General features: G+C 37.0%; 1 protein-coding gene across 14 annotated transcripts in view; it reads left to right on the top strand.

Annotated features, from left to right (window-relative positions):
• LOC106879977 (proto-oncogene tyrosine-protein kinase ROS) overlaps positions 1-21677 on the top strand; it is a 337180-nt gene that overhangs the window by 263102 nt on the left and 52401 nt on the right. For all 14 annotated transcript variants that reach the window (XR_016238343.1, XR_016238342.1, XR_016238344.1 and 11 more), the window contains 15 exons: positions 172-344; positions 1775-2064; positions 3609-3791; positions 5165-5379; positions 6025-6166; positions 7592-7848; positions 8571-8744; positions 10800-11007; positions 11383-11503; positions 12371-12534; positions 14175-14270; positions 17111-17246; positions 17719-17875; positions 19500-19694; positions 20650-20945. Coding sequence is in view for 11 of the 14 variants with exons in the window: in XM_089341842.1 (XP_089197968.1) it covers positions 172-344; positions 1775-2064; positions 3609-3791; positions 5165-5379; positions 6025-6166; positions 7592-7848; positions 8571-8744; positions 10800-11007; positions 11383-11503; positions 12371-12534; positions 14175-14270; positions 17111-17246; positions 17719-17875; positions 19500-19694; positions 20650-20945 (2807 nt within the window). In the remaining 3 variants the exon portion in view is untranslated. The remainder of the gene's footprint in view (positions 1-171; positions 345-1774; positions 2065-3608; positions 3792-5164; positions 5380-6024; positions 6167-7591; positions 7849-8570; positions 8745-10799; positions 11008-11382; positions 11504-12370; positions 12535-14174; positions 14271-17110; positions 17247-17718; positions 17876-19499; positions 19695-20649; positions 20946-21677) is intronic.

The raw sequence follows: 21677 nt of genomic DNA, 5'->3' as shown, positions 1-21677 counted from the left end.
CTTTTACATACCCATGTACATATATATATAGATATATTTATATTTATATATATACATATATAAACATATATATATATATATATATATATATATATATATATATATATACACACACATGCACACATATGTATATGTTGTCGATTCTATATATTCTCATGTTTATGTTCACAGCTGAAGAAATTTAAAAAAGAGGTCAATGACCTCACTGTCGACTGGATTGACCACACTCTGTACATCGCAGCTGGAGCAGAGATCCATTGTTATAACATTTACATCAAAGAACCGTGTGTTCGCCGACATGGCAATGGAGTCATCTACAGTGTGAAAGTCAGCCCTTTCACCAGGTTTGTTACAATCTTGTTCATTTACTTAGTAATTTTTCTATCGTAACTATAGGAAATGTAGATGTTGCTGATGAAATCTTTATAAGCCTGAAACATGGCCAAGTTGTCTCCTCTGCTTGCTGAAGTAATTAAAATGTTATTAGCTAATAATTTTCTTCTTTTTTCCCTCACTATAATAATGAGTTTTTGTTAATATATTCATACCACCTATGTTAATTAATTTTCATATAATTATGTATTAACTGTAATGAATTTTAACAATTAGAAGATAATTTTAAAAATTCATCAACTTCCTGTTTTTGTACTAAAAATATAAAAGAGTTAATCAATTCTCAAATATACATACATATATATATATAAATATATATATATATATATATATATATACTTTTATGGTGTGTATTGAGGAGGGGCAGAGCCCATGATCATTGCAGACAATCCAGAAACTAGTAAGATTGGTTACATGGTTGTTTAGGTTAAGCAAAAGGATTTCAAGGAGAAGACATTGTGGGGAAGAAGGAATGGTGAGGACTCTCGTGACTGCCTTAAACCCATGGGTAAAGTAATGTAGTGGGGTCCTTCTAATATTTATTTATTGATAGACAAACCTATTAAGCTGTAGATTTGTGGGGCCCCCAGTAAACTACTGCCCTGTGTACTCGTGCTGTAATGTAGCACTGAGTACAGAATAAGGGATGAAAGAAGGTGAGATGTGTGTGTATGGTGAACCAGAGTTGAGCTGTTGCACAAATAGCACTAAGGTAAGATTCATCTTGTCTTTTTAGTTATTAGTCATCATGGTCATGATCATCATCTTCATACATCCATTTTCCATGCTAGCATGGGTTGGACAGTTTGACAGGAGCTGGCAGCTGGAGAACTGCACCAGGCTCCAGTTTTCTGCTCTGGCATAGTTTCTACAACTGTATGCCCTTCCTGATGCTAACCACTTTACAGAGTCTACTGGGTGCTTTTTACATGGCACCAGCACCAATGCTATTATGAGGAACCAGCATGGCCGCATTCTACATGGCACCAGCACAGGTTCTTCTTATGTGGCACCAGCACAGGTGCTTTCTGCATGGCACCAGCATTGGTGCTTTCTGCTTGGTATCAGTATGGTTGCTTTGTACAGGACACCAACAGGTGCTATTTATGAGGCACTGAATTTAGATATTTAACGAAACATCCTACCATATTCTTACAAGCATATCTTATCTTTCTGTTTCAATTTCCAAAATGATTAAGAATTATGAGAGATGAAGTACAATTCCCTAAGTTAAACAGCCCAACAAAACTGACAAGGATTTACATGGAGATAATTTTTTATAGAGTGACATGGCTGGAATGACTGTTTTGGTAAACTTATTCCTTTCCTCTGTTGAATTTCTATTTAATGAATTGAAATAAATGGAATTGTATTTTTGCAGCACCCTCTTCTGGACTGAAACTGAAGATATGAAGAATTCCAGAGTCTTTAAAAGTAGAACTGATGGAAGTGATGTTATTGAAATATTGCCTGCTCAGCATTCAAGACTTCGTAAAAGAAGCCCCGAAAAGAACTGTCAGTGTCCAACCAATGTCAAAATTGACAGCACTCTCGGAGTTGATTACACTAACGATGATATATACTTTGTTGATCTTCTGGAAAAAAGTTTGTGGCGAACCGATAGCGATGGATGCCAGTGTCAGAAGCTGTTTTCTCAAACGTCTAATGAATGTAAGAATTTGATAAGATTTTAGATATTATTTGCAGTTATTTTTTTTTTGTTAACTTCTTTCTTGCTTGTTGAACTGATAAAAATCAGAAATGAGTCTTTTTGTGGCTTTTATTTTCTCTGGGAATAGCATTGTCTGAGGTAGGAAATTATAAAACGAATCTGATTGAAATTTCTGTTGGAAACCAAGTGAACTAAATGCAGATGTGTATTTAGTCCCTACCAATCTGTACACGTGTTAATATTTATTTCAGATATCAACACATTACCTATGTTTCTACTGGAAGGATATAATGGATTGAAATAGTTAAAATAATCAAAGACCACGAGAAAATTGTGATTGGTGTCTAATTTTTCTTCATTGATCTCCTCCTTAAGAAATCAATGAATACATAATCCCAAGCCAAGTAAGATCGTTGCCAGTGCCCCTGGACTGGTTCTTGTGCGGGTGGCACATGAGATGCACCATTTTGAGCGTGGCCGTTGCCAGTACCGCCTGACTGGCTCCTGTAGGATTTTCGAGCGAGAGCGTGGCCGTTTTCGTGCGGGTGACACGTAAAAGCACCCACTACACTCTCTGAGTGGTTGGCGTTAGGAAGGGCATCCAGCTGTAGAAACTCTGCCAAATCAGACTGGAGCCTGGTGTTGCCATCCGGTTTCACCAGTCCTCAGTCAAATCGTCCAACCCATGCTAGCATGGAAAGCGGACGTTAAACGATGATGATGAATACTTCTTTCTAGAATTATAATTTTGTGGTTTGTTTAATCGTTTCATCATTAGCTGTGGATATTTATATCAATACAGTCTTCCTGATTGCCAAAACATATCTTATTCTTGGATGGTTCGTTATTAGACTCAGACAAGGAACCTTTATTTCTAATAAAAAAAATTAAAAAGTAGAATTATAAAGTTCTTAATGACTACAAAATTTTTTGGTTCTTTCATTGATCACAGAAGGATGAAAGGTGAAATAGATGTGCATTGGTTTGAACTCAGAACATAAAGATTGTAACTAAGTACTGTAATGTATTCTGACCAATGTTCTGCCAATTCAGCCAAATAGCCCTCTATATAATCACTTTGTAGCCTTGGTACATTACCATCTTGTAGTCCTCTCATCATCATCATCATCATCCTTTAGCACCTGTTTTCCATGCTGGCATGGGTTGGATTGTTTGACCAGGGCTGGCCAGCTGGAGAGTTACACCAAGTTCCAATCTGATTTGGCATGGTTTCTAGAGCTGGATGCTGTCTTTGTGTTCTGAGTTCAAAATCCACCGAGGTCAATTTTGCTTTTCTTCCTTTCAGGGTCAATAAAATAAGTACCAGCTGAACACTGGGGTCTATGTATGAGTTGTCACCAGTGCAGGACTCTTCATCAGGGGATGCAGCATAAGCACTTCTGCTGTTGAGGACAAATCTTCTTGAGAAATGCTGTGGAGGGCGGGGGGGGGGGGCGTTTTCTTGAGTTATCTAATAATTTTTATCAACAATATCTAACCTCAGATATTTATTCTCATACACATTTGTCTTTCCCAATTTCAGTTGAGTCACTCAATTCCCTGACTACAGACCACTTACGTGTGTATTGGTCCAACAGAAATAATAATGGTAATAATAACAACATCTATAGCGTCCGCAAGCATGATGGGAAGGATCTTCGTATAAACCAAGTATCGAACGTTAATAAAATTGTTGCCTTCGGGTCCCACCTTCAACCATTACCTGGTAAGTTATTTTAATTTTTAAATTTGGTTTTTAAATATTTTTTTTTTGTTTTTTGTTTCATATTGGAATTTGAAATAAATGAATAACCTTAGTGTATCCACTATCTCAGTTTATTTGTGCTCTGCCTCTCATATTGATTAATATTAGGTCTGTTGTGAGCTCTAGGACTCATAAGGCTGGGATTTAACCCAGTTTCCATGTTGTATAAGTGACTAAGATTATAACACTCCCTTTGGATAGGTTGCTAGTCCCTCACAGGATTAACTTCCCAGCTATAACTGGAACTCATTTACAGCTGAGTTGGCTGAAGGTTTATCCGATGCCTTCTGAATGGATTTGAAAGGCAGAAACTGAATGACGCCTGTGTGTGTGTGTGTGTGTGTGTGTGTGTGTGTGTGTGTCTGTCTGTCTGTCTGTCTGTCTGTCTGTGTTGTCTGTCTGTGTTGTGAAGGTACATGGCTTAGTGGTTAGAGTATTTGGCTCACGACCTTATGGTCAAAAGTTCAATTCCTGGTGGTGTGTTGTTGTCCTTGAGCAAGACACTTTATTTCATGTTGTTCTAGTTCACTCAACTAGCGAAAATGAGTAGTACCTGTATTTCAAAGGGTCAGCCTTGTCACACACTGTGTCACGCCGATCTCCTTGAGAACTAAATTAAGGGCATGTGTGTCTGTGGAGTACTCAACTACTTTCACATTATTAATTTTACAAGCAGGCTGTTGATCAGATCAGCTGGAACCCTTGTCATCATAGCCAACAGTGTCCCAGTTTTTAGTGTGTGTGTGTGTGTGTGTGTACCTCATTATCTGGACACTGTGTGGCAGGTGTATATGAGTGTCACTGTTATCCAAATGGCGTCATTTGTTTCCAATCTTCTATGGAAATATGTTTGGCCATGGGGAAATATTAGGTTCATGGTAAATTTAGTGTTGGTGACAGGAAGAGCATTTGGACGTAAAATGGATTATGTCTGACCCATGCAAGCATGGAAAAGTGGACGTTACAACAATGACACTAACGAACCAACCATTCAAGAACCACATCTCACTACAACACACACACACATGTACACATGCAAGCACACACATGCACAATCATGCACATGTATGCACATGCATGCACAATACATGTACACACTGTACCCATAAAGTTCCTTTTTCACTAAGAAAGAAACAGAGGGAGGGAAACATTTTGTTGTTGTCTGAAGTTCTCTGATGGAACTATGTACAACTTGACTTTCTTATAAAATCTTTCTCTCTTCTGCCCTGCAAATGTTTGCTAAAATGTATTAATTTCTGAGCAGTATCGTCTTGCATTTTATTCAAAACCAAGCACTAAGATATCTTTGGTTGAATTCTTTTATTAAATTTCAGACCAAAAATGCCTGATATCATTGCCGAAAGACAACAGCATCACTGTTGTCTCACGCACCAATACCAGCATCACTTTACGTCTGTCCGACATTAAATGGCATCAAGATTGTAATGATGTTTCACATCCGACCACAAACTACACTATTCATTACACCGAACTGAAACGAGGCATGGACGACACATCATGTGCAAAGAACATTCCCTGCCATACAGTTGTAAGTAAAACTTTATTGCTTCTGGTATCACTTTTGTTCAGTATATGGTAGTGTTGTTGTTACATTCTGAGTTCAAATTCCGCCAGGGCCAAATCGACATTTTGTCCTTCTTGACAATTTTCCACCACAACTTTCTCTCACTCTTACTTCCTGTTTCTGTTGTGCCTGTAATTCAAAGGGTCAGCCTTGTCACACTGTGTATCACGCTGAATATCCCTGAGAACTACGTTAAGGGTACACGTGTCTGTGGAGTGCTCAGCCACTTGCACGTTAATTTCACGAGCAGGCCGTTCCGTTGATCAGATCAACTGGAACCCTCGACGTCGTAAGTGACGGAGTGCCAACAACAACAACAACAACAACAAAGGGGTGCACAGGATGGCACTGCTATTCAGTATTTAGAAAATACTGTTCCCAAAAAATTTTCTCACAATCCAAAATAGTGCCCACCTTGAATATTCTGAAGCACCTCCAAGCACCTAAGACTAGCAACAGGCCTGGTAAGATCCTTCAGTGTGTGCTGATCTGGGGTCAAACAATAACAACAACCTAATTATTGAATTAATTGCAATATTCTCATTATTTTATAATAAATGATGTACACTTTAATCTGAAACTTTGCATAATTTCTCTCTCAATTTGCAGGTAAGCTTCCTGAAGAAAACCGTTATTTATCCTCTAAAACCCTTCACCAAATATTTATTTCAAGTAGCTGTTAGTAACATATACACAGATTATCGTGCAGACATTCTTAGTTTGCCTCAGATTGAACAAACTCTGGCAGGGGGTAAGTTCATTGTTTGATTATTTTACCAATTCTACAGGGTGTCCACAAAGTCTGGGTACATGGGGATTAACACATACTTTAAGAAATTATTATTTCTTATATTTAATTGTTTATGTTATGATTTTATTTACTCCATGTACCCACATGGGATTAACACATACTTTAAGAAATTATTATTTCTAATATTTAATTGTTTACGTTATTATTTTATTTACTCCATGTACCTACATGGGGATTAACACATACTTTAAGAAATTATTATTTCTTATATTTAATTGTTTATGTTATGATTTTATTTACTCTATGTACCCAGACCTTGTGGACACCCTGTATATAAGTACCAAACTTTCAACTTTCATAAACTTGCTTTCAAGAACAGAATTTTACATGCATTTTCCTGATACTGAGTACCATCATTTCAGTTAGTTTATACAGTTTCTTCTATGGACCATATAAACAGTGTATTTTTTTTATTCTTTTGTTATTTTACTTGTTTTTGTTACTGGGGGGAGTGGCCTTTACGCTTCTACTGTAGAGGACAGGTCTTCTTAGTAGCAGAATTAAGGTGGTGAGCTGACAGAATTGTTAGCTTGCTGTGAAAAACGCTTAGCAGCATCTCATCTATCTTTACATTCTGAGTTCAAATTCCACCAAGGTCAACTTTGCCTTTCATCCTTTTGGGGTCAATAAATTAAGTACCATTGAAACACTGGGGTTGATGTAATCAACTAGTCCTCTCCCCCAAAATTTCAGGACTCATACCTTTAGTAGAAAGGATTATTATTATTATTATCATTATTATTATTATTATTATTATTGTGGAGGCACAATGGCCCAGTGTTAGAGCAGCGACCTCATGGTCGGAGGATCGTGGTTTCGATTCCCAGACCGGGCATTGTGTGTGTTTATTGAGCGAAAACACCTAAAAGCTTCACGGGGCTCCAGCAGGGGGTGGTGGCAACCCCTCTTGTACTCTTTCTCCCCAACTTTCTCTCACTCTTTCTTCTTGTTTCTTGAGTAATGCTGCGATGGACTGGCATCCCGTCCAGCTAGGTGGAACACATATGCCATAGAAACCAAGAAACCGGGCCCATGAGCCTGGCTAGGCTTTAAAAGAGTGCATAAATAAAATAAAATCATTATTATTATTATTATTATTATTAAGGTGGAGAGCTGGCAGAATTGTTAGTATATTGGACAAAATGCTTAGCAGCATTTCATGTCTTCACAGTCTGAGTTCAAATTCCACCAAGGGCAACTTTGACTTTTGTCCTTTAGGGTGTCGATAAAAAATAAGTACCAGTTGAGCACCGGGCTTGATGTAATCGATTCACCTCTGAAATTGTCGGCCTTGTGCCAAAATTTGGAAAAAAGAACCATTATTATTGTATATCTTTAATTCTTTTTTTTTTTTTTTTGTTCCAGTTCCTACTTCAATCCGAAATCTTGAAGCCTTTACTCTGACTTATGAAGACATCAAAGTAAGTTGGAAACCTCCTCTGCAGCCTAATGGCAATGTAAACTTGTTAGTGTATGTGGTCACATACACCACAACCCTGAGCACAGGGGAGATCCAGAAAAGCACCATCAAGCTCCTTCATAGTAAAATTTACAAAAACGTGTCGGATACACTGGAATATATTCTCACAAACTTGAAACCAGAACATGAATATAAGATTCAGGTAAGAAAATGTTTTGCAAATATTTATTTCCTTAATCATCATCATCATCATCGTTTAACGTCCGCTTTCCATGCTAGCATGGGTTGGACAATTTGACTGAGGACTGGTGAAACCAGATGGCTACACCAGGCTCCAATCTGATTTGGCAAAGTTTCTACAGCTGGATGCCCTTCCTAACGCCAACCACTCATAGAGTGTAGTGGGTGCTTTTACGTGTCACCCGCACGAAGGCCAGTCAGGCGGTTATATATATATATATATATATATATATATATATATATATATATATATATATATGCATAAAATATAAATTTCTTATGCCATTGGTCTCTTGATCTCATTCTCTTTTTATATATACACACGCTAATACACGACCTATATTATATTCCCCATTCATGTTACAACCACATTTGGGGCAAAACTAGTCGGTATACAGCACTTACTCGGTATTACCTGTATCTTTAGGGTCTGGTTGACTCCATTACCCTTCATAACCTTTATATATATATATATATATATATATATATATATATATATATATATATATATATATATATATATATATACATATATGAATTATATATTGTAATGATAGTAATGGATATATTTTTGTCTTTAAAAACTGATTTCTTCATATCTGTGCTTTTTTTTAAACATATAAACATTTGTTTCACATCTTTCGACCTCTAACATCTAACATTTCACCTCTCGTGTCAACGCAGGCAAAAGCTTGTGAAAGCGAAATAAAATGGTGCAGCAATACACTGGAAGCAACCAACAAAACTGCTAAGCATTTGTCACCAATCAGGTTTCACAATGTCACAGCAACGTCTGTAAATGTTTCTTGGACAACACCTGCTGATACACCAATTCATGCATTTGTGATCATCAGTAAGGTAATGGATGTTTGCTATTGCTAACAACCTTTTAATAATGATTTCCAAAATTGGGTCAAGGCCAGCAATTTTAGGGGGAGTGGGTAAGTCAACTATGGCAGAATTTGAACTCAGATGCTGAAGATATAGCAGTAATATTAGTTTCAAATTTTGGCACAATGCCCGCAATTTCGGGAGGGGAGGAGGCAAGTCGATTACATTAACCCCAGTACTCAACTGGTACTTATTTTATCGACCCCAAAAGAGGAAAGGTAAAGTTGGCCCGCTTGTGGCATTTGAACTTAGAACATAAAGACGGACAAAATGCCGCTAAGAATTTTGCCCAGCATGCTAATGATTCTGCCAGCTTGTTATCTAAAACAAACGGCCCTTAAAAAGAATAACAGTGATTTCAAATTGATTGAACATAATTTTATTGATTGGACATCTGGGACAATATTTATAGGACATCTGGGGTAATACTTATTGGACATCTGGGACAATATTTATAGGACATCTGGGGTAATACTTATTGGACATCTGGAATAATATTTATTGGACATCTGGGATAATACTTATTGGACATCTGGGATAATATTTATTGGACATCTGGGATAATACTTATTGGACATCTGGGATAATACTTATTGGACATCTGGGATAATATTTATTGGACATCTGGGATAATACTTATTGGACATCTGGGATAATACTTATTGGATATCTGGGATAATACTTATTGGACATCTGGGATAATACTTATTGGACATCTGGGATAATACTTATTGGACATCTGGGGTAATACTTATTGGACATCTGGGATAATACTTATTGGACAACTGAGATAATACTTATTGGACATCTGGGATAATATTTATTGGACATCTGGGGTAATACTTATTGGACAACTGAGATAATATTTATTGGACATCTGGGATAATACTTATTGGACAACTGAGATAATATTTATTGGACATCTGGGATAATACTTATTGGACATCTGGGGTAATACTTATTGGACATCTGGGATAATACTTATTGGACATCTGGGATAATACTTATTGGACATCTGGGATAATACTTATTGGACATCTGGGATAATACTTATTGGACAACTGAGATAATACTTATTGGACATCTGGGATAATACTTATTGGACAACTGAGATAATATTTATTGGACATCTGGGATAATACTTATTGGACAACTGAGATAATACTTATTGGACATCTGGGATAATACTTATTGGACAACTGAGATAATATTTATTGGACATCTGGGATAATACTTATTGGACATCTGGGGTAATACTTATTGGACATCTGGGATAATACTTATTGGACATCTGGGATAATACTTATTGGACAACTGAGATAATATTTATTGGACATCTGGGATAATAGTTATTGGACATCTGGGATAATACTTATTGGACATTTGGGATAATACTTATTGGACATGTGGGGTAATACTTATTGGACATCTGGGATAATACTTATTGGACATCCGGGATAATACTTATTGGACATCCGGGATAATACTTATTGGACATCTGGGGTAATACTTATTGGACATCTGGGATAATACTTATTGGAAATCTGGGGTAATACTTATTGGACATCTGGGATAAAACTTATTGGACATCTGGGATAATATTTATTGGACATCTAGGATAATACTTGTTGAACAGAAGTTGGAAATATTTGGATGTGTGTGCGTGAAAGAAAGTATCTTGATTTATTAAAAATAGTAGCTAAAATCTCTCACAAATTACTTCCCAACATCTTATAAGAGGGGACTACACATTCGATAATGTGGTCTTATGTGTGTAGGGTGGTACACTGTCTGAAAGAAGGGACAGTCTTGGCTGAAATCACTTTGCTGTACTTATAAGTCCACAAGATCTTAGCTGATATGTGCCTAACAATAATGTGTGGTGGAGGTGCCGGGGTGTGAGAAAAAAATAAGAGTAAGCTTTAAGGGAAACATTTACTTTTTCTTTCTAATTGCTTTCATTTCAGAAAATGAAATTCTTTTTTATCACCAAATAATGATTTGTCTTCTCTCCATTCACAGAACTCCACAATGCGTACATGGTATTCGAAAAGAGCACAATTTATTGTACAGCCAGTACTAAACAAAACTTTCAACATGTTCTTTGACAACCTTGAACCAAATAGTTTATATGAATTTGCTGTCCGAATTGTATACCATAATCACATTCAACTTAGAAAACATTGGCCTCACGTTAATAGCAGCGTTCTTTATTCAGTCAGAACACTTGGTAAGTGAAACTCTTTGGTCACCTATTTTCTCGGTCCTTTTACTAGTGAAGATGTTAGTGAGTGTGAGATTCTGCAGGACTATTTTACCAATCATGTATAACCCCCACCCCCAAGTATCACCTCCTCCTACCTGCTTATTTCTTCCTCCTAGCTCAGCTTTGCTTCTCTTAGCATAGCACCACCTCTCACCATCCTACTATGGCGTCTCCCTGTTATCTGTCTGTATTAGATTTTAAGGAGTGCATCAATAAATATTGCTTTTAGAAACATTTCTTTTTTTTGTCATGTTTTCTTTAAATAAAATATCAAAATTTCTCAAGCAATAAATCATCTTTCTTTTTTTTTTTTCTTTTTTCTCTTTCTTACCATTCCAGTTGAATTCCCTTCTCCTCCATCAATACCTTATGTACACAAACTAAACTCTGGCTACGAAGAAGTTACATGGAAACATCCAGAAGAGAAAGTGCCACCAAATCTCTTTGAACTGCAATACAAGTGAGAACTTTTTTTACATTATGTAATAATTAGAAGATTAAAGAAATCCTCCCTCCTATGGCTGCTGATAATCTCCAGTTAACCAGCCTGCCTTTGTGGTCTAACCATGCCCTCCACATAGAGGTTTAGTGTCATAATTCCAGTTGAATAGCTTCAATTAGGCTTGCGATTTGAAGTTTCTGGCAAAGAATTTCAGTAGAATAACTACTGTGCCTAATTCAGATTTAGTCAAACAATATGCATTGCCATTTGGATTTTGGTTCCAAATTTAAGATTCTGGTCCAGTGGAACCAATTAGTATTCAGAGTACATTCTTTTGGCTTATGCTTTTCATCCTTTCAGAGTTAACAAAGTATGTACCATTTGAGTAGTGGGTAAGTTTGATGTTATCAAATATCTCCCCACCTCTGAAATTTCTGGCCTTGTGCCAAAATCTAAAATCAATATGTGATTGTTTATAGTTTAGATTTTTCATTTCAAGTTGTTGACACAAAAAAATAGGAGCTGTATTACAATAAAACACTTTTTTTACACATAACCCCTTTTGATAGGTCTCAAGAAAAATCAATTCTTTAGTTGTCCCCCCAACTTTTCCTCATTTAACCCCAATTCACATTCTAGTACAATTTGATTACTGTCAGAACCTTTGCACGCCGGACGAAATGCTTAGCGGCATTTCGTCCGTCTTTACATTCTGAGTTCAAATTCCACCGAGGTTAGCTTTGCCTTTCAACCTTTTGGGGGTCGATAAAATAAAGGCCAGCCAAACACTGGATTCGATGTAAACAACCAACCCCTTCCCTAAAATTTCAGGAATTTTTGCCTATAGCAGAAAGCGATAATTATGATTTTGTGTTGTGCTTTCAGACCAGCCGACAGTGGGAATTGGACAACTATCTACAATGATACCGCTCCACATTGGATCATAGAGGAACACCTACAGGATGGTAAAAACTACGTCTTTCGAGTGAGAGCGAGAAATTCTCGAGGCTGGAGCAATTTCAGTAAAAACAGCCGACCATTCCTTCACCGTAAGTATATTTATGATCTCAAGTAACCAAGAGTTACCTCCCTCGCTCCTCTTCAACATTTGTTAATGCCAGTCGTTTTACTCGATCTTTTTTTCAACCAAAGGAGAGACGGAAAGTGACGTCAGAAACAATGGTAAACCTTTGTTACTTTAAAAGAATTATTTTAAAACGCAGGCATAACTGTCTGGTTAAGAAGTATTCTTTACCACCACTTAATTTTGGGTTAAGTCTCACTGCGCGGCAATTTGGACAAGTTTCTACTACTATAGCCCTGGACCGACTAAGGCCTTGTGAGAAGATTTGTTAGAGAGAAACTTTATAGAAGCCTGTAGTATATATACGTGCGTGTGTGTGTGTGTGTGTGTGTATGGCCCCCTCGCTTGACCACCGGTGTTGGTTCATTTACATTATCATCATCGTCATTATTATTATTATTTTTATTATCATCATTATTAATATTATAATTAAGGCTACAAGCTGGCAGAATTGTTAGCACGACAGGGAAGATGCTTAGTGGCCTTTCATCTGTCTTTATGTTCTAAGTTCAAATTCCACCGAGGTTGACTGTGCCTTTCATCCTTTTAAGGTCAATAAAATAAGTACCTGTTGAGTACTGGAGTCGATGTAATCAACTAGTGCCCTCCCTCCAAATAAACACTCACAACGCCCAGTCTGGGAATCGAAACCGCGATCCTATGACCGCGAGTCCGCCGCCCTAACCACTGGGCCATTGCGCCTCCACGGTGTTACATTAAATTCAGTTTAAATGAAAAACATGTACGTTCACAAATTTTGGGAGTTCTTTTAAAATTTGAATTTTCAACTGTTAGCATTTAACATATCATCATCCAGACCTAATTCCAATGCTGGATGTTCAAGAACCACATGAATGCCAGATTTTCAATCCTGGGATCATCCTGATTCCATAAAGGTTTAGTACAAACCTTTAGAACAAATGTAGACTGAGATCTAGAGGTCCCGGATGGATGGACGTTAAGCAAATGCATGATAGGCAATGATAGTGAATATTTGACTTGTAAAAGTGTTATATCACAAGCTGAGCTCGTTCGCAACTGAAAACTTCTTTGAAAAGAGATAAACACAGACCATTGTAATCTTGGAGTGGATCAACAGGGATTTGGAAATAATAGCAGATTCTTTAAAAGCATCGAATAAAAATCACTCCTAAATGGAAATGGTTGCTTTAAATAAGTATATATTCTGTCAGTAATTACTCGAATTTTGCATTTATTATTCTAGAATTTGGCAATTGAAAAAGAAAAACTGGGCTTTCAATTCACCCACTCCCTTCTTCATATATTATCATCTCTGTTATGTGTTACTCTGTTCTAAATTCTGAATATATTTCATTAATGATCTCCTGTTCTTGCTCCTCCATGCTGAGGAACACAACAAAAGATATACCATCGATATCAGCTTCTCTGAGATCCAACTTCGTTCTATGACAGTGTCTGTCTGTGTGTCCTCTTTTGAAATAGATAAAATGGGGTAGGTCCTTGAAATTTCTATCTAGATTTGCTGATTAAAAACAAAACAAAACAAAAAAAAATTTATCTCATTAAAGTAATGCTTTATGACAAAGTTAATTACCGCTTATTATTTTCTTTGTATTGTTTCAGAAATTGACCGAGCAACCAGTAGCAATATGTATCAATATGCTCTAATCCCAATTACTCTCTTCATCATCATCATCATCGTTATTTTAATTTGTATTTGTAAGTTGGATTTTTATATTTTTTGCTTTATTTTTTTTTTTAATTAACTGATGTAACATTCAGATTTCTTTGTCAAATGTTCTGCTTATTTGTTTACATTGTTTTGAATGAATCACGGAGGTGTGGTAAGAAGCTTGCTTCCCAACCACATGATTCCAGGTTCAGTCTCACGGCATGGTACCTTGGGCAAGTGTCTTCTACTTTAGCTCCCAGACTAACCAAAGCCTTGTGAGCAGATTCAGTAGGGGATTTGGTGGACAGAAACTGAAAGAGGCCAGTCGTGTGTGTGTGTGTGTGTGTGTGTGTGTGTGTGTGTGTGTGTGTGTGTGTGTGTGCTTGTCCCCTAGCCACCTCTTGATGACAGGTGTTGGTCTGTTTGCATTCCCCATAACTTAGCAGTTCAGCAAAAGAGACCAACAGAATAAGTACCAGCTTATATCCGTCTGACTATAAATTCTTCAAGGCAGTGCCCCAGCATGGCCGCCATCTGATGACTGAAACAAGTAGAAAAAAGAGCCATGCAGCACCCCCCCCCCCCTCCACACACACACACACACACACACATACACACATCATATGAATACAAGTGGTAGTCAGTGCATTCTGGGTAGTTGAGCATCGTGGATGGTCACTTCACTAAGGGACGTTTTTTTGTTGTACAAGCAGAATCATTGCTGAACCGTGTTATCACAGATCTATCTGTGGTAAGTGCAACATGGTCCACAATTAGTGCACTTGGTTATCCCAGATCAGTGATGAAGGAATCAGTAATAAACAAAAATATAATTTTCCTCTATCTCAATCAGTCTGATGTCTGATCACCACTACCACCATCACCACCACAAGGTATCAAGCAAGAAACGTTGATCAGATTAATACACTGGGAAATCATTATCTTAACAATTTCCACCATCACTGGAATACCTTAAATTCCTATTACTTATTTGTCTTAGTTATCATAGACAGGTAAAAAAGTCATTATTAAAAAATCATTATTAATCAGGTAAAAAAAATCATTGTTAAAAATTTGAACATTCACTGAGTTCAAACAAATTACTTAACTGTTCATATTATCAAACTGAAAAGATGAATGCCAAATTCAGTTTTGGTAGGGTTTCTATCTAGACCGGTGGTTCTCAACCAGGGTCCATATAAGATTTTGAGGGGTCCATGCAACAAAATAATATATTGGAGATTCACAAAAGTATTTTAAGGGCTCCTGAAAAAGTTTTGCTTCGGATATATGTATTGGTGTATATTACAAGAAACAACTGGGTTTCTTTCTCTAACAATTTACATAGTTCCATCTACACAAGTTGATATGAGAAAACCAAAATAAGAATTTTAAAAGAAGTATCGATAAAACTAGTTTTTAAGAATGAAATCGCTATGGGGGTTCACCAGAATAAAATAGTAGTCAAAGAGGTCCAAAGATGAAAAATGGTTGACAACCCCTGATCTAGACTGTAAGAGAACAGAATCAACCCCTAAGCATTTGGCACCTGTCAGTAATGATGATAAGTGTTCCAGTTGATTCAATCAACAGAACAGCCTGTTCATGGAATTAATGTGCAAGTGGCTGAGCACTTCACAGACATGTGTACCCTTAATGTAGTTCTCAGGGAGATTCAGGGTGACACAGAGTGTGACATGAGTTGGCCCTTTGAATTACAACTACAATTCATTTTTGTCAGCTGGAGTAACATGAAATAAAGTGCCTTGCTCAAGGACACACCACATCACCAGGAATTGAACTCATGGTCAAATACCGCCCTAACCACTAAGCTATGCACCTTCAATCCATAAGCATTTAAACTGACCATATCCAAAGCTACAAGATACTGCATGTTCAGTTCAAAACAATGTGAATAACTAAGCATTACATTTGGCAGAGTAATCTTAATGCTAAAAGGTTATGCATAAGCAGTTCTTTGTAGTAAAGATCATTTGCCAACATAACATGGCAGTCCTGGTTTAGGACTAATGTTGCTGTAATTTAGCCCCAGGAGACATCGTCTCCAGCTGGCTATGCGACACGATCTGTGTCCTTATATTTTCGAACAAGGGAATTTAGCACCCCCACTCAGCTCAAAACAATATCTGTATATCACGATTTCTGGGTTATTTCTCTTCATCAGCACAGAATAATTGTTTGGCTAGAGGTCCTAAACCAGGACTGCCATGTTATGTTGGCAAACAATTTTTACTACAAAGAACTGTTGCTGAATATCTCACATGAGATTTAAAAATAGTAATTTCCAAACAGCATTTTGTCTGATGTTTGTGATTGATAGAGCCACAAGAAGCTGTAATAAAGATGGAGATATATGCAGTTTTTTATTAAGACATTATTGCATTCTGTCACATGTACACTCATATATACATGCATGTACTTGCACATACATACACACATATACATATCCACACTCATATATGTGCAACAAGAGTTCTTTAGGAATGTATGAAAAAGTTTGTAATAAATCTGTGAAGATGATATCGGAAGTTAAACCATGTGAAGTGTTCTTCAAAAAAATGCTTTTCCTCACCTGTATGTAATTGAAAATGTTATCTGAGTAATTTATTCCAATTTCCAATCTTTTACATACCAGACATATTTTGAAAATGAAGTAGCATTGAGTCCTTCTGAATGAAAAATATACAATAATGTGTGTGTGTGTGTGTGTGTGTGTGTGTGTGTGTGTGTGTGTGTGTGTGTGTGTGTGTGTGTGTGTGTGTGTGTGTATGCGTGTGTGTGTATGTATTGACACACATTAAAATGTAATCATGTATTTTAAGAAATACAAGTGCTGATGAAACTAATCCATTATTAATTATTGCAGTGTTCAAGAAAAAACAAACAGAAAAAAAGCGAATCACTCATGTCAATGATGGTCACAATCCTGATGTGGAATTGGCTACTTTGCAAGATTTACCACATATAGCAGTCCAGCAGAACAACACCCTTTATTCAGTTGGGTATGTACACACACTCTCTTTCTTTCTCTCCCCCCCTCTCTCTCTCTATATATATATATCTTTTTCTCTCTATCTATCTATCTATCCCTCTGTCTAGCTGTCTCTCCACGCTGTGTATCTATTTTACTCTCTCCCTCTCCTTTTCTCTCTGTCTGTTTCCCTCTTTTTCTACATATCTCTCTCTTGTTCTCTCCTCTCTCTTGTTTCAGTCATTAGACTGTGGCCATGCTGGGGCACCGCTTAAAATTTTTTTTTGTTAGTCAAGTGAATCAACCCCAATACTCATTCGTTTTTAAGCCTGATATTTATTCTGTCATTCTCTTTTTGCCAAACCACTAAGTTACAGACAGTTTATCTAACCATTCTTCATAAAAAATTGCTAGAATTATTATCAAGAATGGTAAAACTCACTTTGTCTTATTTTTTGGTTATTCGTTTCTTCAAATTGTTTTCTGTTTTGTGATTTTTGCAGTATGGTACCAACCGATGCTGACCTCATTGCGTTGCCTCATTTCCGACATGATCAACTCATCAGAAAGAAGTTCTTGGGAAGCGGTGCTTTTGGCGAAGTTTTTGAAGGCGTTTGTAAAAGCTGTGTTGCAAATGGAGAAACACGTGTGGCTGTCAAGGTATTGCTTTTGTTGTTGCTATTGTTGTTGGTGGTGTTTAGCCCCAAGTCAACCCTGACCCAGTAGACATTTGATCAAAAGCGTTCCAACTGTGACCACCTCAACTTTTTTAATAGTTTGTAGGACAACATTATCTAACGTGTTCTTCATTTAAGTTAGTGTTGGTGCACGAACTAATGAAGATTTGACTGCTATTTCTAGCAGATTGAGCTACACTGCAGAACGGGGGTTCTCAACTAGTTTTTTTTTTTTTAATCGATGGATCCCTTTGATTACTATTTTATTCTGGTGGACCCCTATAGTCACTCAATGTTCAAACACTAGTTTTATAGAAACTTCTTTCAAAATTCCTATTTGCTTTTTACACATTGTGTAGGTGGAACTATGTAAAATGTTAGAGAAAAAAACCTAGCTGTTTCTTGCAATGCATACCAATACATACATCTAAAGCAAAATTTTTTCAGTGGCCCCTAAAATACTATTGTGGATCCCCATTTTACTATTTTATTACATGGACTCCCAAAAATCTTTTATGGACCCCAGGTGAAAACCCCTGCTGTAGTGGTTCCAGTTAATTGTTATTCTGAACATGTTTGTTGTTTATGATGTTAGTGTGATTATAAATTTATATATAACTAGAGATTTACCATTGTATATCATCATCTTATAATTAAATTTGGTATTGGATATTTTGTGTCTCACGCTGTTTATCATCATTATTACTATTATTATTTGTAGTATTTTGTAAATATTATATGCTATATCTGGGTCCTTATTTTCGACTTTGCTGCCAAGGAATTTAGAACTTCCAAAGGAATTGCACTCAGTTTCATAGGGCCATGCAAGCCCCTCCACCATGATAAGTGCAACCAAACCCCCAAAGACCCCAACAGTGGAACAAGCAGGTGATAATTACAACAGATCTCAATGTTTGAACCAGTGGATGAAGAAGGGGCACATGATGGACAGGCTACAGAAGGCACCGCTCAAATCTATAACTGAGTCAGTGACAGTCCATTGCAGTTTCATAACTGGATCCTGCATCATGGTGGCGAGCTGGCAGAAACGTTAGCACGCCGGGTGAAATGCTTAGCGGTATTTCGTCTGCCGTTACGTTCTGAGTTCAAATTCCTCCGAGGTCGACTTTGCCTTTCATCCCTTCACGGTCGATAAATTAAGTACCAGTTGCATGCTGGGGTCGATCTAATTGATGCATTGTGTTCTTGGGCAAAACACTTCACTTTTTGTTGTTCCAGTCCACTCAGCTGGCAACAATGAGTAGAAACTGGCCCTTACATGTCAGTATGACTCTGAAAGGTAACTTTACCTTTACCTTTTGTCTCTGGTTAGATCCTGATATTTCTCTATTTTTAAAAATATTTTACTATCATCATCATCATCATCATTTAATATCCCTTTTCCATACTGGCATGAGTCAGATGGTTTGACCGGAGCTGGTAAAGCCAGGGGCTGCACCAGGCTCCATTTGTCTGTTTTGGCACGGTCTCTACAGCTGGATGCCCTTCATAATAAATAATTTGTTATGACCATTATGATTTATCAGATTCATATTCTTAACTTCTTAGTAGCAACATTTCATTATTTTTTTGTTGTTTTATTTCAGACCCTGAGGAAATGTGCCTCAGAACACGAAAAGGAGGAATTCTTAAAAGAAGCTTTGCTCATGAGCAATTTTAAACACGAACATATTCTACGATTACTAGGTGTCTGTTTTGATGGTAATCCTCAATTTATTGTCTTGGAACTGATGGAAGGCGGAGATTTACTTCTTTATTTAAGGAACTACCGACCAACATCGGTAAGTAATTGGCATCTATTTTCATTCATTTTCTTTTATTGTTCGTTCTGTGTTCTCATAGCTTTGTTGGTATTGTATTTTGTTATTGGTTTTGTTACACCACCCAGATTTTGGTCTTTGGATTCGTCATCAAAGTTTAACATCTGTTTTCCATTCTGGTATGGGTTGGATGACTTGACAAGAGCTGGCAAGGCCAAGAGTCACATCAGGTTCCACAGTCTGTTTTGGCCTGATTTCTATGGCTGGTTGCCCTTCCTAATGCCAACCACTTTATAAAGTGTACTTGGTGCTTTTTACATGGCACCATCACCAGTGCTTTTTATGTGGCACCTTGGTCTTAGGATCTCAGTTCTGTTGTGGTGGACTGGACTTCACAAGTACAGCAATGTACCACATATCTCACTCCTCTGTCATCTCCTTCATAAGGTTCAAGTTTTGAGATTAGCCTTCAATACTTCATCCTAAGGTTCAGCATCCTGAGATTGGCCTTCAATACTTCGTAAAAATTTTAAGTCTTTGAATTCTTTTCTCCGAGCCATTAACTTAACTTTGACCGGTTCAGCCTCAGAATACACTTAAAGAATTTGTAAAAGACTGGTGTTTCCCTACCACTGCAGTAAAATTCTAATCTTATTCTATTTTAGTTTTCCCCACTGCTTAATCTGAAGATCTTTAATAATGAGTAAGAAGAAAGAAAGTAATAATTATGAAATAATTCCAAATCAGCTTCATTCGTCGTCTTCTTCTTCTTCTTCTTCTTCTTCTTCTTCTTCTTCTTCTTCTTCTCCCTCCTCCTCCCATCCCCCTCTCCCATCATCCCCCCATCATCATCCACCTCCTCCTCCTCCACCTCCTCCTCCTCCTTCTCCTCTTTCTTCTCCTCCTCCTTCTCCTCTTTCTTCTCCTCCTCCTTCTCTCAATTCTAAATAATACTTTTCCTTTTTTTTTTTAACAGACAAGCCAAGTGTCGTTAACATTATTGGATCTAATGAAAATTTGTGTCCACGTTTCCCGGGGCTGTAAATACTTAGAAGAAATGCATTTTGTACATAGAGACTTAGCTGCTCGTAACTGTTTAGTGTCATCAAAGAACCCCCGGGACATGGTGGTGAAAATAGGAGACTTTGGTCTCGCTAGAGATATATATAAAAATGACTACTATCGTAAAGAAGGAGAAGGCTTGCTACCTGTTCGATGGATGTCCCCAGAATCATTGGTAGATGGAGTTTTCACTACACAGTCAGATATATGGTAAGTAGTTGGTCAAAAAGACTAATATATATAATACACACATGCACAATCTATCTATATATATATATAATTATTACAAATTAAAAGGGTAAAGGATTATCAATTTATTAATTTATTAATAAATCAACAATTAATAATTTTTACCAAGCCCTTCGGTATGTAAGCACCATTATCGGTGGAGAACTTATTTTAAAAGTTCATATATATTTATAAACATAATTAAGGGATCAGCAAATATTTGCTTCACCACATACAAGAAGTTCAGAAATAGCAGCTAAAAAAGCTGAGACTCCAACAGATAGAATTACTTGTAACTCACAAAGGCAAAAACAAGAAGAAAAAACAATGAAAACTAACCATTCCGAAGATTAATCGTAGACGCGTTTCTGGATTATGAGTGATAAATACTCAATTCCCTTCATCAATACGATATTCCAGTCATAAATTCGACCATGCTAGCAAACTGTGCATGCATGAACGAGTAACATTCTACATCGACACAAACCTGAAAGCATAACCGAATCTACCTCGGCCAGCCAGTCCACTATCCTTCCTTCAAGATATATATATATATATGCATTCACATATACTTATAAGTATATATGCATATACATATATATGAATATGCACAGTATAGAACTGGTACTTTATTTATGAGCTCCTAAAGAATGAAAGGCAAAAAAATCAACCTTCTTAGGACTTGGACACAGAAGTTAGAAAGCTGGAATAAAT

Source organism: Octopus bimaculoides, chromosome 25 (genome assembly GCF_046866305.1).
Source record: "Octopus bimaculoides isolate indiv1 chromosome 25, ASM4686630v1, whole genome shotgun sequence".
In the NCBI taxonomy this organism is placed as follows: Eukaryota; Metazoa; Mollusca; class Cephalopoda; order Octopoda; family Octopodidae; genus Octopus; species Octopus bimaculoides.
Note: the sequence above shows the minus strand (reverse complement) of the source record. Positions and strands in the feature narration are given on the sequence as shown.